This window comes from Lycorma delicatula, chromosome 1, assembly GCF_047948215.1.
Source record: "Lycorma delicatula isolate Av1 chromosome 1, ASM4794821v1, whole genome shotgun sequence".
NCBI lineage: Eukaryota > Metazoa > Arthropoda > Insecta > Hemiptera > Fulgoridae > Lycorma > Lycorma delicatula.
This window is the reverse complement of record NC_134455.1, coordinates 148389566-148405574: the sequence shown is the minus strand read 5'-3', so window position 1 is coordinate 148405574 and position 16009 is coordinate 148389566. Positions and strand designations below refer to the sequence as shown.

The following is a 16009-nucleotide window of genomic DNA, read 5'->3' as shown; positions in this document are numbered from 1 at the left end:
TAAGCTGTTTGCCTAAGTATGTTCTGCCTTTTTCTTTCTACTTCTATTGTTCCTAACTTCTACCTTTTCTTCCTTTTTTAAATCAGCTAACCATGAGTTATTTAGTGGTCATTTAATGATCACTAATCCAGCTGCAGTAACAATTACTCACAATCTTATTTTCTCTCTTAAAATCCCTCAAAATTTACAACAATTATTAAATTATTTTCAACAATTTTTTTAGATAGTAGTAAGTTACTCTTGTTTTCTAATGTTCTCCTTTGTACTAACCTGCTCTTAATATATCTTTTCTAGGCTTTGTAATTTAATTACCAAAAAGACAAAATCCTGGGACTTACTGTGTTCTCCTACCTTAATATTTCATTTTCCATTATTCTCCATTGTTTGATTTTAATATCTTTCCTTGTTTTTGTATTCAATTTCAAACCTTAAAAAAAAACCGCCATGAATCATGAATCCATATAGTATCAATGCATTTCAATTCATTGCTTGTAACAAATTCCTAGTTTCTACAAATAGAACAAATATTAACATCAATTTTAATATCAACAAATTTTAACAGTTTAATATTTTCTCAACGGATTATTTTAATTAGATTTATAACTTTTTTCAATGCCTGTTTCAAAACCTGAAACATTATGCATTTAGAAGAAAATTTGAATTAAGATAAATTTTTTGAATCATTTCTTCTTATTTGCATAAATGGAAACTCAATGGAAGTAAAGAGAGAAGAAGGCATTTATGTAAGAAATAATTTATATAATTTCTAAACAAGGATATTCTACACCTAATAAAATCACATTCGATGTTATACATTACAGATTAGACACAGTGTAAAGCTTGATCTTAAAATTTTCACCATACAGTTAGCTATATTTAATAAATTAGTTTTATATTTAGAATTATTGGGGAGGCTCAAGTAGAGACCTTCCTTAGTTGCATCCCAATAGGTTATTGGTTTGCTGGAATCTCTCCCGCCACCACCCCATTCGGTCGCCCTAGAGCATAGACCAAATGTTCCGTGCCAAAAAACGGCTACTTTGCCTCAAAACAGATTTGCGACCTCGTTATTCCTAATGCTCCTAGTGAGCTCCTATCTTGCGTGAGCTGTTAAGCTGGGTGCCGTACAGCACCCGCTTACGTGTCCCTACCGCTCACTTGTCAAATTAAAACTAGATCGGGGAGGCGCACCCCTTGTTACAAATTAAAACTAAAAATGTTACAAGTTAAAAAGACGGCAATTTAAGCCGCCACGCCTCGGTCGCTGTCAGCCAGCTAGTGCCTGTCCACCATTTAAAGCGCTTGGAGCTTTTACTGGCTGGTGGCCAGCCATTATTTCGGATAAGGACTTCCCACAGCTTCGCTAAAGGAATCAATAAATCCCATTTAAATTAAAAATCTAACGATGACGGTTGAACATCGCAACCTCATCGAGGAACTCCCACACGGTCCGACAATGCGGCTCTCGCCACATCGACTCGCCGTTTATGAGCGGCCAGTTTTCCCCCTGACCTCTAAGTTCCAGGGTGGCCCGGCCCGGTCTCTGCCCCCCCCCCCAAGAGCAGGGCAGTCGAACATAAGATGTTCGTTCGACTGGACCTCCCCGCAGACACACAACTCATCAGCCGCTAGGCGAAACCTAAACAGATATTGCATCAAATTCACATGGTTGGTGAGCACTTGGGCACCCGACGCCCTTAAAAATGAATTCGAGGCATACCATCCCCCCAGATCCTGTATAAATCTATACAGGGATCTTCCCTTATTCGTGGTGTGCCATTCATGCTGTCATGCATCCATCGCAAGGCTCCATAGCCTCTTCCGCAGGCGGGAAATGGGCAACTGAACGAAATTTGGACCCGGTGCATTGTGATAGTCGTTCCGCTCCGGTTCTAGCCCGGCACGAAACCGCATCCCAAATACCTCGGTTTCCCGACCTCTTCTCAACTTCCATATGGCTGCTCGAACTTTCACCACGAAATCGATTGGGAGAGCCTTTCCGAATACGGTGGTAGCCTCGTAGGAGGTTGTTTTAAAAACACCAGTGCATACTATTAAGGCTCTGCGCTGGGCACTCCTTAAATTTTGAAGCAGTGCTCTATTTCTATCCAACCTATGCGCCCAGACTGGCGCCGCGTATGCGATTATACTCTCGAAGACACCTCGGTACACCAAGTACATTTGGCGACCCGACAGCCCGTAGTCTTTCCGAGCAATCCTTCTAAGTTTGTGCATCACAGAGACAGCGTCCGCCGCAACTTGCTTAATGTGGTTGCTAAAAAGCAACTTATCATCAAACAAAACACCTAGGTACTTATGAACCCTTACTCGGCTGATTACACAGCCTTTATATTTAATGTGGGAGTTTCGACTGGTTGATAATTTGTCTGCAGCCTTCAGAAGCATAAACTTCGTCTTGGGTACAGAAATCTTTAAATTTTGCATGTCGATCCAGCCCTCGGCGGTTGACAAAGCCGCCTGCGCTCTACTTTCTAGCTGCGGTCGTGAATTACCACGAACTAAAAGGAGACAGTCATCGGCGAAAGCCTGGGCCGTGACCCCTTCTGGGAATGTCAACATCAGAAATCCATCAAACACCAGGTTCCACAGCAGGGGACCGAGAACGCAACCCTGCGGGCTTCCCCTGGTGACGGATTTTTCCACAACTAGGTGCGCATCTTTAAACAGTGCCGTACGGTTAGACAAATAGTCTCTTACCACGGCCTGCAGGCCTCTGGGAACATTGCGGCGTTCCAAAGCATAGAGGACAGAACTCCAACACAAGGAAGGAAATGCTACCTCTATATCAATAAAAATAGCCAACACATATTTGCAGTCGACGCTTTCCACCTCGGTAAGAGCATTTAAGATGCAATCCTCGGTGCCAACCCCTTTCATGAAGCCATATTGGCCTTGATTTAGAATACAGCTCATATCAATGATTTCCTCGAGCCGTTCCACAACCAGCCTTTCAAGCAACTTGCCGAGAACCGGCAAGAGGCTGATGGGTCGATAACTGCCGACCTCACCAGGATCCTTTCCAGGTTTCAGGAGTACCCTTACCAAGGCCACCTTCCAGCAAGCCGGAAAGCAGCCCCAGCTTAGGCATCCCGTGAACAGTCTGCCAAGCGGCTCTCTTATGACAGGCAATAGATGGTAAAAAATATCCGGGTCAAGTTGGTCAATCCTCCGGTGCCTTCTTCAGTGCCATTCGAGAAACCACTCGGTCTATATCATCGGGTTCCACGGTCCGAACGCCAGGGAATGGTGTTTCACCCGCCCTAACGCCGATTTCCGCTTCACCCTCCGGAGCATCTGGAAACAGAGTATCCAGGAACGCCCGGTAAGTCGCCACAGATGTTAAAGTGTGGTCATGACCACCTAACCCGCACTGGACGCTGGACAACACGTGCAATGGCCTTGGCTTGTAACAAGTCTTTGCGAGCTGCCAGGGATCGCGTTGCAACTCGCGCATGGAGTCTTTCCAAAACTTGAGTTTGGCTTCCTTGATGGCGTGAACATATGTATTACGGGCACGCCGGTAGATCCGAAGACGCTCAGCGCGCACGTGGTTAACGTTTTTCCCCATTAGGGGGCAGCGCTGGTACCTTATCCGCGCGGACCTCACTCTTGCGCGCAGCACGCTAAGGTCAGAGGACCACCATTTCTTGCCGGGCCTCCGTCTGCCTTCCACAGACGACCCCCCGGAAAATGGGGTCATGACGGCTCCAGGCACGCTCAGATCAGCGGACTGGCTGCTTATGACGGGTCCGTCCATTGGCCTAGGCCGCCGTAGGACCTCGTCACAGCCAGTCTTGATGGCCCGGCCGATTAGCTCCGCCATCAATTCCATCTCCTCCCTACACTCCATGCGTCACTGCAATCCCTACAGGGCAGCATCGCACACACGCCTCAGCCTGCGTTGATCCAGGCCCCTTAAGTTGTAGCGACCTGGATTTGGTGCCCTAGGACCGCCTCCGTAAGCAATATCATAGGTTATAAGCCTATGATCGCTCACACTGGCCTCGGGCCAGACAGTCCATCTACCTGTATCCCGAAGCAAGTCACCCGTCACCAAAGTGACGTCTATATAACTCTCTCCCAGTTCGCTGGAGAAAGTTGGCGGCTGCTCCGCATCATTAATCAGGTACAGGTTCCTGGCTTCTGCGAACTGTTCGAGACCAGCGCCTCTGGGGTTTGTGAGTGGTGAACCCTAGGCGGTAGACTTGGCGTTTGCGTCCAGCGCAACCAACACTCTGGTGCCCGGGAGACCGTCCAGAATCCTCCCCAACTTCGCCAGCAAGTCATCGATACTCCATCCAAGCTAGAAGTATCCCGACACAAGTACGACATCGAGCGTACCCCTCGTGATCCGCACGACGGTGAATTACTCATCAGACCACTGAGGCATTCAGAAGACACCCAAAGAGTCAGAGCTCACCACGACCGCAGAGAGCGGCCGTCCCCCACGAGTATTAATAACTTTCACTCCGTGGAAGCCGACCACCCTATCCGCGACCGCGTACGGCTCCTGGACCAAGAGGACCTCGAGGTTGTACTCCTCAAGGAGTTCCCGGATGTCCTCACTCGTGGCCGCCCGGGAATGGTGTAGATTAATCTGCCCCAGGCGCAGGCGTTCGAACTGGTGAAAGATGTCCCCAAGGGCTTCTGACCGTTCAGGCGTCGCCATAAGCTGTGTTGTTAACAGCTCTCGCTCGGGCTATATCGTACGCCTTACATTGCCTACCCCCTACCCTGTGACCAGTATTGCTACCCTTCACCTGGCAGCAGGCGGCACACTTTGGTGGCGACGACTAGGCAGGGCAGTTGGTTGCCCTGTGCCCCGGAGCGGCACAGTGGCCACACATCTCCTTCTGCGCTCTGCATCGGAGAGCGGTGTTCCCAAAGCCCTGACATTTAAAGCACCGGGCTACCTGAATATGGTCGACAACCCTACAGGCCATCCACCCAAAGAACAATCATCTCCCGGCCACTAAGACCTGCCGGATCTTTGGCGAGGTCTCGAGAACCCAGTGACTCTTTAGGAATTCCTTCCTCCCCAACTGTCGAATCACCTTAGTTTCCCTAAGGAAGTCCTCGACGGCCATATCCAACACAGGATTTTGGCCGTGGATCGCTTTGAGGATTTCGGGCTCCTCTACCCGCGTTGCCCTCGGCATATCATAAACCAACATCTGAGGCTTACGCTCGGCTAGCAGCTGAGCCTTCAGCCCGTTCTTGGCCAGAACATCGGCCTCCAGCAGTTGTCTTGCCTGCTGCTCGTTAACGACCTCCTGTACAATGCCATGATCCCTGGTTTTAGTGACCCGGGAAACTTGGAACCTTTCTTTCCGCGGGTCCAGGATCTTCTTTAGGGTTAGCTCCGTCATAGCAGACGAAGCCCCCTGACCAGGCTTAACAGGGACCACTTTTACAGTGGCCCGCTTACTTTTGGCCGGCGCCTGTGCTGGCGGCGGCGGACCTACCCGCTTAGGCGCAGGCGCTGCAGTTATAGAGGCAAAGGAGACAGGTTTCTTAACCTTCTCCTCCACTCTCTTAATTGATTTGTGGAGCTCGCCCAAAGCTTCACCCGTTACGGGTTTGAAGCCCCGAACTCCCTCCACTACCTGGTCTACCTTGCCTGATAGTCAAGTTACGACCGAGTCAAGCGCAAGGTTTGCACCCTGGAGGCCTTCACATTTTAAAGCCAGCCCGGAAACCATCAAACTACATTGGGTCAGATATGAGTCCACCAATTGGCGCAACTCTAGAGCCACTCTAGATTCCTTCTTTGAGGAAATTTTGGCCCATTCGGCCCTCATCTCCTCAATCCGCCCCAAGCTATCCGCTCCGGAGGTCACCTGCTTTGACGCAGGTTTCCCCCCAGAAACATCCCGCTCAGGGACAGAATCGGCTTTGCTGCTTTCAGTCCTTCCCGACTTCGCAGTGAGGCGTCCTTCGGACTTGGCGCCCCCTCCTATGCCGTGTCCTCGCTGTACGGATCCAGCTTTCGCCTTTTCCGCACCGCTCGAGACAGAGGTGTCCCGCAGGATTTGTGTGCAAGCCGCAACACTCGGACGCTCCACTACCCGAGGGGCTTCCGTGTCTTCCTTATCGGAAGACCGGGGCCGCGGTGGCGACCTACCGATTGACCTCCTCGGCATGAAGGGGTCACCGGAAACAGGTCGTTGGCCAAACCGACCAAGTCCTCCAAACAACCTCCCCCGGATTGCTCCATCGCTGAACAATTTAGCAATACACCAGCTGTGTTGCCAGGCACTACAAATCACAGCTTGAACGAATCTAACACCTACCACAATACCAGGTGAGCGTCTAACCTCTCATACCCCGAACGGACCGTCTGTTCCACAGTCCACCCGAGGAGTCAAAAAGCTAAAAGCTCCTTCCTCCGGCTAGGTTGAAGCGGAAACCGCTTCTCGAACCTGCCAGAGGATCTAAATATATTTAGGCCTCACCAACTACGTATGGGGACACGATGTTACAAAGGAAACGTCCTTATTTGGCCGACAGCAGCACTACTGCAACACACTATGTCGCCGCTTTGTCAAAACTCCACAGCAACGCAGGTTGACTGACCGCTGCTGATCGTTGTCAACCCCGACGACGAGAACGTAGAACGCTGTACTTGCAGAATCAAATTATGCACCGGTTGCAAAAAACACAAGTTTTACAGCACGGGGCTAGAGGCCGAGAAGCGATTGATTTTATCCCAATAGGTTAATATACATCTGTTTTAAAATATCAGAAAGCATAAGTAGGTAAGTATACATTAGTATAAACCCGTTTATGAGCAAGACCATTGTAGGCAAAACCAGTCTATATGCATGATAATGCATATCACCATTGTATAAAATACCTTTTCTTTGTATGCAACTAAGCAGGAAAATGACACCATAGATACAGTAAATATGAAAGCTGCATAACATAATACAAAACAATACTAATAAATTATCAGCAGTTAAGAAAATAGAATAGAATGTATAAATATGTGCTATAGGATTATTTAAATTTATTAGTTAGTCTTTTTGTTAACATTGCAATTTGGGATGGTTCCAGATCCAAAATTATTATAAAAAAAATTATTTTCCCAATTAATAAAAAGGCATTAATGTGATTGTACTCAGACAATAAATTATAAGGATACTTCTCTCTCAAATGCATTGATCAAACTTTTTGCAACATCTGTATTCAGAGGAAAGGCATTAACATAATAATCAGGTGATTTCAGAGAGGTTACTTTGCAGTAGATAATATTTTTAATCTTTAAAATGTTTTGTTTTTTTTCTGGGGGGGAGAGGGTTTTGTAAATACAATCAGCTTTTCACACCACACATTTGAAGTCAATCTCTAGATAATTTTTAATTATCCAATGGACTTGTGTAAAAAGGTTATGTTAGCTTTAGAAAAATTTTACTCTAATACAGAATTCTATGTGTAATCTAATAAAGAGGTGACAAAGTTTTTTAAAACAAACTGAGGGTTGGAGGTACTATTATGTATTACCTTGCTTACTATTTAGATTATTTATTAAAGACTTACTTGAAATGCTAGGAGTTAAAGGGTTGTTTGGGTAACCTAATGTAAGGTCACTTAAGTATAAAAATTACATCATGTTGTTACCCCCTGCTCTAGATAATTATAGTTACTATTAATTTGAAAATTATGGAATAAATGGACCAGATAAACTGAATCAAGGGTAAAGGTGGGTTTTGAATTGAATTAAATAAATTATATAAACCAACACCATAAAAATTCATAATATATATATATACACACACACACACACACACATGTGTAAGTAGAAAAAAATAGTTATATCAGAAAAAAATACATTCTGCCAATCTCTTTGGTGGGGTGATAGACAACCCTTCGTCTTTCATTCAGAAGGTTGTGTGAACTTAAATCCTGATCAGGCTTGGTTTTTTCATGTGCTACACAATTCATTTACACTGGTGTTTGGTTAACCTCTGGACCAGAGAGATAGCATCTTGGAAAAGTTCTGGGTTTGAATCGCAGACCAGACAATTTTTCACATGCTACAAACTTCATCAGTTATTACAAAAGTAAGGTACTGGCGGTAACTACGTATAATATGCTCAAACCTATAATTACTAGTGTTAAGTAATTTTTTTTTCCGAATTTAGTCAAATATTTTTCTTTCACTAAATTGTTTTCTAAACTGATTTACTTTTTTCCAGAGGAAATGGCAAACTATATGAGATATGTAAGAACATTAGATTTCTACGAGGAACCAGATTACGAATATTTGAAGAAGACATTTAAAGAACTTTATGAAAGGAAAGGATATGCAGAAGATGGTGTTTTTGATTGGACAGGAAGAAGTTTAGCAAACTTTGGTTAAAGATGTACATTCATTTTAAAAGTGTTTTAATATTGTAATTGTTTATTTTTGTTAATATTTTTTCTAGTTTTTCTCACTGTGAAGTTAATGTAACCAAAATCATTGTGTATGATTTTTACTTACTGTACATATGAATTTGTATCTTGTAACTAATAAATATCTGTTAAAACATAAATTAACATTTTGTAGCTAATTGAGTGCATTCAGCCACGTTCAACCATTTTGGCTATAGCTACGTAAACAAGTGTATGTTCAAAGGAAATACTAAAGCACAACTCATTTTTTTTAAAGGCATTTACTCCTAAAAATAGAAGAAAGTAGGAATTATTAAGTATGTATCTTTAATGCCATTCCTCTAATTCCAAGTAAACATTTTTTAAATGCTGTATTTAGGTAATGTTAGAAATTATTAGATAAAAGGTAATGTTGTCAGTTGTGCCAATTAACAAATAAAACTTTGTAAAACATTTGTGTAGAGGTTTTAATTCTAAGAAAACTAGTGTATATAGTTTATAAAGTCAATAAAAACAGATAATACTTTGAGAAATTTGACTTTAATTAAAAGCAATAAAAAAAAAAGGTAATAATAAAATAACTAAAATAAAAATTATCAATATTCCAGCTAATAAAAATTGAATTAATATATCCTAAAGATACTGTTATAATGAAATCAAATTAAATATCATTAGATTTTAATGAAGGTTAAAAAATTACACCATTAAAATTGATGTACTTCTTAATTAATTTCTGAAGATTTTGTTTTGTTTGTTCTTTTATAGTTCTTTGTTTGTTTTATAGTTCTTTTCACACATTAAATTTGGATTTATAAACTTCACTTCTTACCCATTAGCAATAACATAACGGTATGAAGTCTGGAGACCTTGTTGGCCAATTAACAAGGCCTCCACGACTACTAGTCCATTTTCCAAAAAAATGTTAATTTAAAAATTCTATTTCATGATAAACAGAATGTAGAGGAGATCCATCATTTGAAAATATACGTTACTTTGTTTTGTCAGTAGAACATTTTCCAGTAAAGAATAAAATTCATTCTGTAAAGATACTAGATAAATCTGTTCTGTAAGATGATATTCTAATATAAAAATATAAATTAACAGTTGTCTATCATTTTACATACATTCACAGAAAATTTATATTTAGGTGTAGCATATAGATTCTCTTCTAACCATCTATGTTAATTTGGGTGTTTTTTGTTATCATGGATAAAAGTAGCTTCATTCGTAAAAAGCAGCCATGAAAGTATTCAGTAGAGTTCTGTCAACTACAGACATCAAAATCTGTCTACAGTTCATGCAACCTTCTTCATTTTTCTGTGGCTTTTTACATTTCATCTTATTTTTTTTCACCATCCTTTACCACTCATTTCCACTAACAATCTTTCTAAATCATTTCTTTAAGCTGGCATTCTTTTCAGTCTTTATCCGATGTGTTTCTTTGAAACCTAGAGAATTTTTTTCTTTTCATTTAACCGACAAATAAAAGAGAAGATTCTTAATTCAAATCTTTGTGTTTATGTTTTGTTCAAGTCTTAGTCTTTATAATACAGGTGATGTACGTTATTCTCTTTTATTATGTAAAGGAAATATCTCTACTGATCAAATTGTTAGGTTTCTCAAGTAACTTAAGAGCAGAAGTAACAATTTACAGGTTACCGTCAATAGGTAGTTAATCTCTCTATTTTAACATCAACAAATAAGTCGAGAATTTTTTTCATAATGTTATTTTTTGGTGAAATCAAGCATGACATTTTTGTAAGTTCAGATAGCAAAAATTGAAACAACTTTCTTTTTCATAATATTATCTTTGCTACTTTTTTAAATAATCTTTTTGATAATTTTAAATAAAATTGTATGTAATTTGCTACAGCATGATTAACAGTTTATATTCATTTCTGATATTAAATAAAAATAGCTGGTTGTTATAAATATTTACCATTTGCTAAAAGTTAAAATCTAAAGAAGAATTGAAAAATTAATATACAGATATGTTCTATCCTTCACAAAATCCACATTTGAAAAATTTCTATTTTACTTTTGTCTTTTTTATTTAATGTTCAAATATCTGAACATTAAATAAGAAAGACAAAAGTAAAAAATTTTGATGTGAAATTTGAGAAAAATTATACAAAACTTAGCAGAAGATATTCTTTCTATACCACAAATAAAACACAAGTGTTATCTTGCATTTTCTTTTCCTCTGAACTCACAAACAAATTTAAATTAATTTTAAAGATACTTATCTTCAGAAATTCTAATCACTTATATTTCTAATTCTAATTAATGACAAGGCAACCTTTAAAAGTTTCTAAATCTCTGAATTCATATATTAATAATTTAAACTTGGTTTCAGTTATTTACGACAGCTTTAGATACGAGTATTTTGCTATTTTCTTTTATGTAATTTTTTCATTCTAGTTTTTTTGAGTTTTTTACTTTTTGCAAAGTTAACTAGTTTCAGAGTTGTATATTTATTTCTTTACTCTGACTGAGGTAAAATAGATGCAAACAATACAACCATACTGAGAACAAATTTGCTAATATAGTTCTATCCTAGGCTGTTTTAATATTTGTTATCATGTGTGTTTAAATACAAACTCTGTGAACTTTAGAATTCCTTTATAATAAGAGAGAACTTTACTAACATACAAAACAATTATTCAAATATATTTATTCTGAGGAAAAATAGTATTTTGTAATGAATTTTGTAAGCTACAGTCCCAAAATGAAGTTACATGAAAAATGTTGTTAAAATAAGGTACATTTTTTACCTTTTAACAAGTGAAAAGTGATTTGATCATTTAATTATAGATATTGCATATTAATTTAAAACAAAACCAGCTTTAAAATGAGCCATGAACAAATTGTGCTGTTTCTCTATAATGAAATATTTGGCTTCTAATAAGGGTATATCCATTATTATTTCAAGTCATATGTAAACTTTATTTACATTAATAATTTTTATTGATAGTAATGTATCACTATTTTCATAGAACTCTACCATAGAATACAGAATATTTACTTGCATCACTACTTAATGTGAAATAATAAAATAACTAATAGATTCTATTTGAAATTAATTACAAGTGATGTTAAAATAATAAAATATTAAGCCTAATGTACATAATAATGTAGTCTATGAAACACTGGCATTTAGTTATTGTACCACATAGAACAATTTTAATAGAAGACAGTTTTTTCATCTCTTTTGTATACTTCTTTGGAAATAGGAAGTAATGACTAAATAATGAGATTGCAAGGCTTTGGACCACTTTTTACCAAAAATTCTCTTCTAGTTTTCAGGGACTCTTTACTGCTTTATCATCAAGAAATAAGGATTGAAAAGAAAATTGTAATGATTTTGTAAACTCTTCCCAATCTTCTCAAAATATTTCTCATTTCCAGAGACCAGTTTTTTATCCTGAATCAAAAACAGACAGTTCTTACAAAATTGTTCAAAGTAAATTTTGCAACAGTAGCTCATCCAGTTCAAAAGATTCTTCTGCTACATTAGATTTGATACCATTCTTAAAGCACCTCAACTTAAAAATAAATAAATATTGAAGATTTTTCCAGTGATACCAACAGTTATGGCTATAACAGTAGCAGCAACAGCAGCAGCAGTGTCGGTGGCAGTGGTGGCAGCAGCAGCAGCAGTAGTATAATTTTTTCTCAAAAAGAAAAGTAAATTATGCACTGATATAAATTTAATAAAAAAATAATAATTCTGAAAAAATAACTTGTCAGCCAGTTTGTACCAAAAAGCCCTAGATCTAATAAGATTGCAAGTTAGAATATGGGCTATTAAAGTTCGGTTACAAAAAATATATATCTGAAAATCATAGTTCAATAATGAAAGACTAATTCTATATGAAAATGAGAAAAACTAATCATACTGAAAATAACTTTAATGAAAAGAAACCTCATATAATCACAAGATTGTAGTCAAATGTAGCAGAATATTAATACTATATGTACTGAAGGACAGCAAAGTTATATCAAGTAAGAATGGATGATAGAACAAATGAGATGGAGAAATGGATCAATAGTGTTTTAGAAAGTTCATTAGCAGATAAACTTTTTGAGGATTTATGACATTTTTTTTATTTGAACTTTTTTTATTTGAGCCTTTTCTAAATTGAAAGTACAGAATTGAAAATTTAAGTTTGACTACAAATTCATAGAGTATGTACCTGAAAACAAACCTTTTACCAATTTTCATCTATTAATTAAAATTGCAATCAAATTATATTCGTAAATGATTTAAGTTACTTTAAAGCAAGTACCCAAAACTTATTTTAGAGAAGAAAGTATTTTTTTATGATGACTGGAAATGTACATAAGACACATACAGCATAGATATAGAATGACTGCAGATGATGAAAATAAAAAAATATTTATTTTTTTATTTTGAAAGAGAGAGGACAACGCTATTTTGAAAGTGTTGGTAAAGTCCTTTAACATATAAAACTAAATCATTTAACAATGATAATCAGCTACTGTACAAAGACTTAATCTATTTTAATTCTTACTTAGCAATTGATGAGAATGTAAGAATTGTGAATTTGTTTTTCAAAGTATGTATCAAATTTATGCATCTGAATAAACATTCTTACCCATCCCATCTGAGAGTGTTACTGAAGAAGATAAAACTGTTTCTTTTTGTTTTTTTTAATTGCAGAATGTCCAATTTTAAGTGAATTTAGATTAAAAATATTTAGTATTGCCTTGTTATCTACAGAACTTAAGTTTTTCTAAATGGTAACAACTGGGTGACAGTGAGCAAATATTATGAGCTTACCTCAAAATATTTGCCTATTAGATTTTTATAGTAAATAAAAAAATTCAATTATTGACTCTGTGAAGAATTTTATTAATAAATTTTCTCATATTGATTTAATTTGTATTTTACTCTGGTTTTGTATTGTATTTCATTTTAATTTTGTTTTATATTACAGAATTTTTTTTCTTTTTATTCTTAATTTCTTTAATTGTTGGATCCATAATATTATTTTGATGTTTGCTGTATTCTATATTATTTTGTTGTTGTATTCCAAAGCCACAATACAGCCTTTATTTCACTTTTAAAGAAAATATACAGCCCAATAAAGGGAAAAATTAACAGAAGATAAGAACTAATTTAGAGTTTGAGCAACTGTGTGGAGAACATCATATTACTGTAAAAATGAATCCAGGTAGAACTGGAAGGGTTTGATATGTCTGAAAAATGGCCAAGTATAAAGCAATTAGAAAAGTATTTTCTAAAAAATTCTGTGAAAGAGAGAGGACAAAAGATTGAGACAGAGGTAGATGAATGATTGTGAGGAGCTGGAGGAGGGTTTCTGAGAGTATATATATATTTCAAGAATGCAATGAAAAAGGTTAGGGTCCTGCATGGATTGTTGCATCGACCAATAGTAACTAAATAAAAAATATATATATATATATATTAACTCCCATATGTAAACATTTTTATGTTTTGTCTTAGGATTTAATACTTTTTAAAATGTTAAGTGTAATGATGTTAGGCTGACTTGAGTATATTGAAAAGACTGTATTTTGTTGTTTGTGATGAATCATAACCATTATCATTAAAAAAAGATCTCTTAAGAACAATGAGTAGCATTAGCCAGAGAGTGCAATTATCAGGAACACAGTTAAATTTAATTTCAGTTTATTAGGATAACCGTTTTATTAATAGGGTTATTAATAATAGGTTTTAATATTATGGAACCGGTTTGATAACCGTGATGAGCATTAGTGTTGCAAGGAAGCTTAAAGTACATAATTATGTATGTGTTTAAGACTCTTTTTGTTACTGAATAGTGTTGATTATCTACACAAGTAATATGATAGTATAGCTTAAGAATTATCACCAATCACATTCAATTTTCGCTGTTCCATATAAATGTGTCCACTTGTAAATGGTATTACTAAAAATGGTATAATCCATGTGAATTAATAATTAATTTTTATTAGTCTAGGTGTTAAACAATTCTTGATCAAGACTTAATATGTTAGTAAAATCAAAATTACAAGACTTCAAGAATTCATCAGGTTGCTTATTGAAGATCATCAGATTGCTCTCCATAAAAAAAATGTATATATCGTTGTATGATTTTTATGTGCCATCTTTAATCATTAATTATTAAATTTTAATTAGAATAGTTTTTTCTTTTAATAAAGTAATTTTGTTTTCATAATCTACTTATAGGTTAGTTGATTTTACTGCAGACTACAGGTTAAATAAATATTGATACTGTAAAAGATTTGATAATTTACAAACAAGAAGAAAATTAGTACATGATTACTTGACATATTATCAGTTGGGTTTTTATTTATGGTTTTCTACTTGTAAAAAATAAAAGAATTTTAATTTTCGTTTGGCATTTTTCCTTTTTCTATTCAGATTTAGACTGCACCTTGTTATGTAGATTACATTGAACTATTTTGTCACTTAAGAGATTTAACTTTTCCATTCTTTCCTTTCAGGAATTACAGGATTTAATCAACATGAACTACTAATTGTGTTATTTACTTGAGATGGACATTCATCATTTCATGACTTTAAGAATTAAAAAAAATCTGCAACTTGCAAATTTTACTTCTCTTAGTAAATGAAATTCCTAAACAAGACCTGATGGTTCATATCACAGAAAACATTTCTTGTCATCATCATCTTCATCTACTGCTCTGCCTGGCAGCAGGTCTCTTACAACAAACTATGTCTCTATCCATTTCAGTCCCAAGCCTTCTCCTTATTCCCTTGTAGTTTCTAATTTTCACTTCGTCTATTAACTTTGTTCATCTTCTTCCTTGCTTCCTATCTCCTTCTACTGACCCTTCCATTGCAGTTGTCAAGATTACACTTCCTCAAAATACATATCCTAACAAGTTTCCTCTCCTTTTGTGTACTTCCCACATAAGTGCTCTTTCTTCTTTAATCCTGTTTCCTTCATACTTCTTCATTCCTCAGTTTATCCATCATCTTATTTTCTCCATCCTTATACATATCCATATCTCAAAATCTCAATAATCCAGTCCCTCTCCCTCTTCCATATCGTCCATACTACATGTTTCTCTCTGACACAAGCCTGACAGGGAGTCTTATTCTTTAAGACTTTGGGAGATGGCATCCCCATGGCCCTAGCCTCTGCAGCATTTCTTCCCACTATAAACTGAGTTGTTGAACCTTTTACACCATACATTTATACTACACAAATTATAATATATACTCCTACACAACAACACAACATCTTTCACTGTATCTTCTTACACTTACACTTGGTGATGTTGCAATACTTTATGAAATGCAACTGTAACCCAAGGTGGAGACTATCATGTTGATTGTTGTATAGCTCTATGTAGTGAGTCTTAAAAGATGTCCTCTGGGCATCAGGGTGAACCCAGTTGTATATAGCCCTAACTCCAGTACGCACGTGCTTTGTTGGAGTGGTCCTTTAAATCACTGGTATTTGTGGGAACCATATGGCAATTCCAAACAATAATCTTTCAGTGGTTGTTAGTTCACTTGAATAAATCAACAAAAATGAGGGTTTGAAGAAACTTCAACCAACCTTGTCTGTCATCCAAAAATATATTCAGTAAT

The 16009-nt window shown here is 37.1% G+C and overlaps 1 protein-coding gene across 1 annotated transcript in view; it reads left to right on the top strand.

Annotated features, from left to right (window-relative positions):
- Nucleotides 1-8547, top strand: part of LOC142317683 (casein kinase I-like) — a 68552-nt gene extending 60005 nt beyond the window's left edge. Inside the window, exon 8 of the mRNA XM_075354235.1 lies at nt 8220-8547. Coding sequence (XP_075210350.1) covers nt 8220-8383 — 164 coding nt within the window. The 3' untranslated portion in view covers nt 8384-8547. The remainder of the gene's footprint in view (nt 1-8219) is intronic.
- The last annotated feature ends 7462 nt before the right edge of the window (nt 8548-16009 follow it).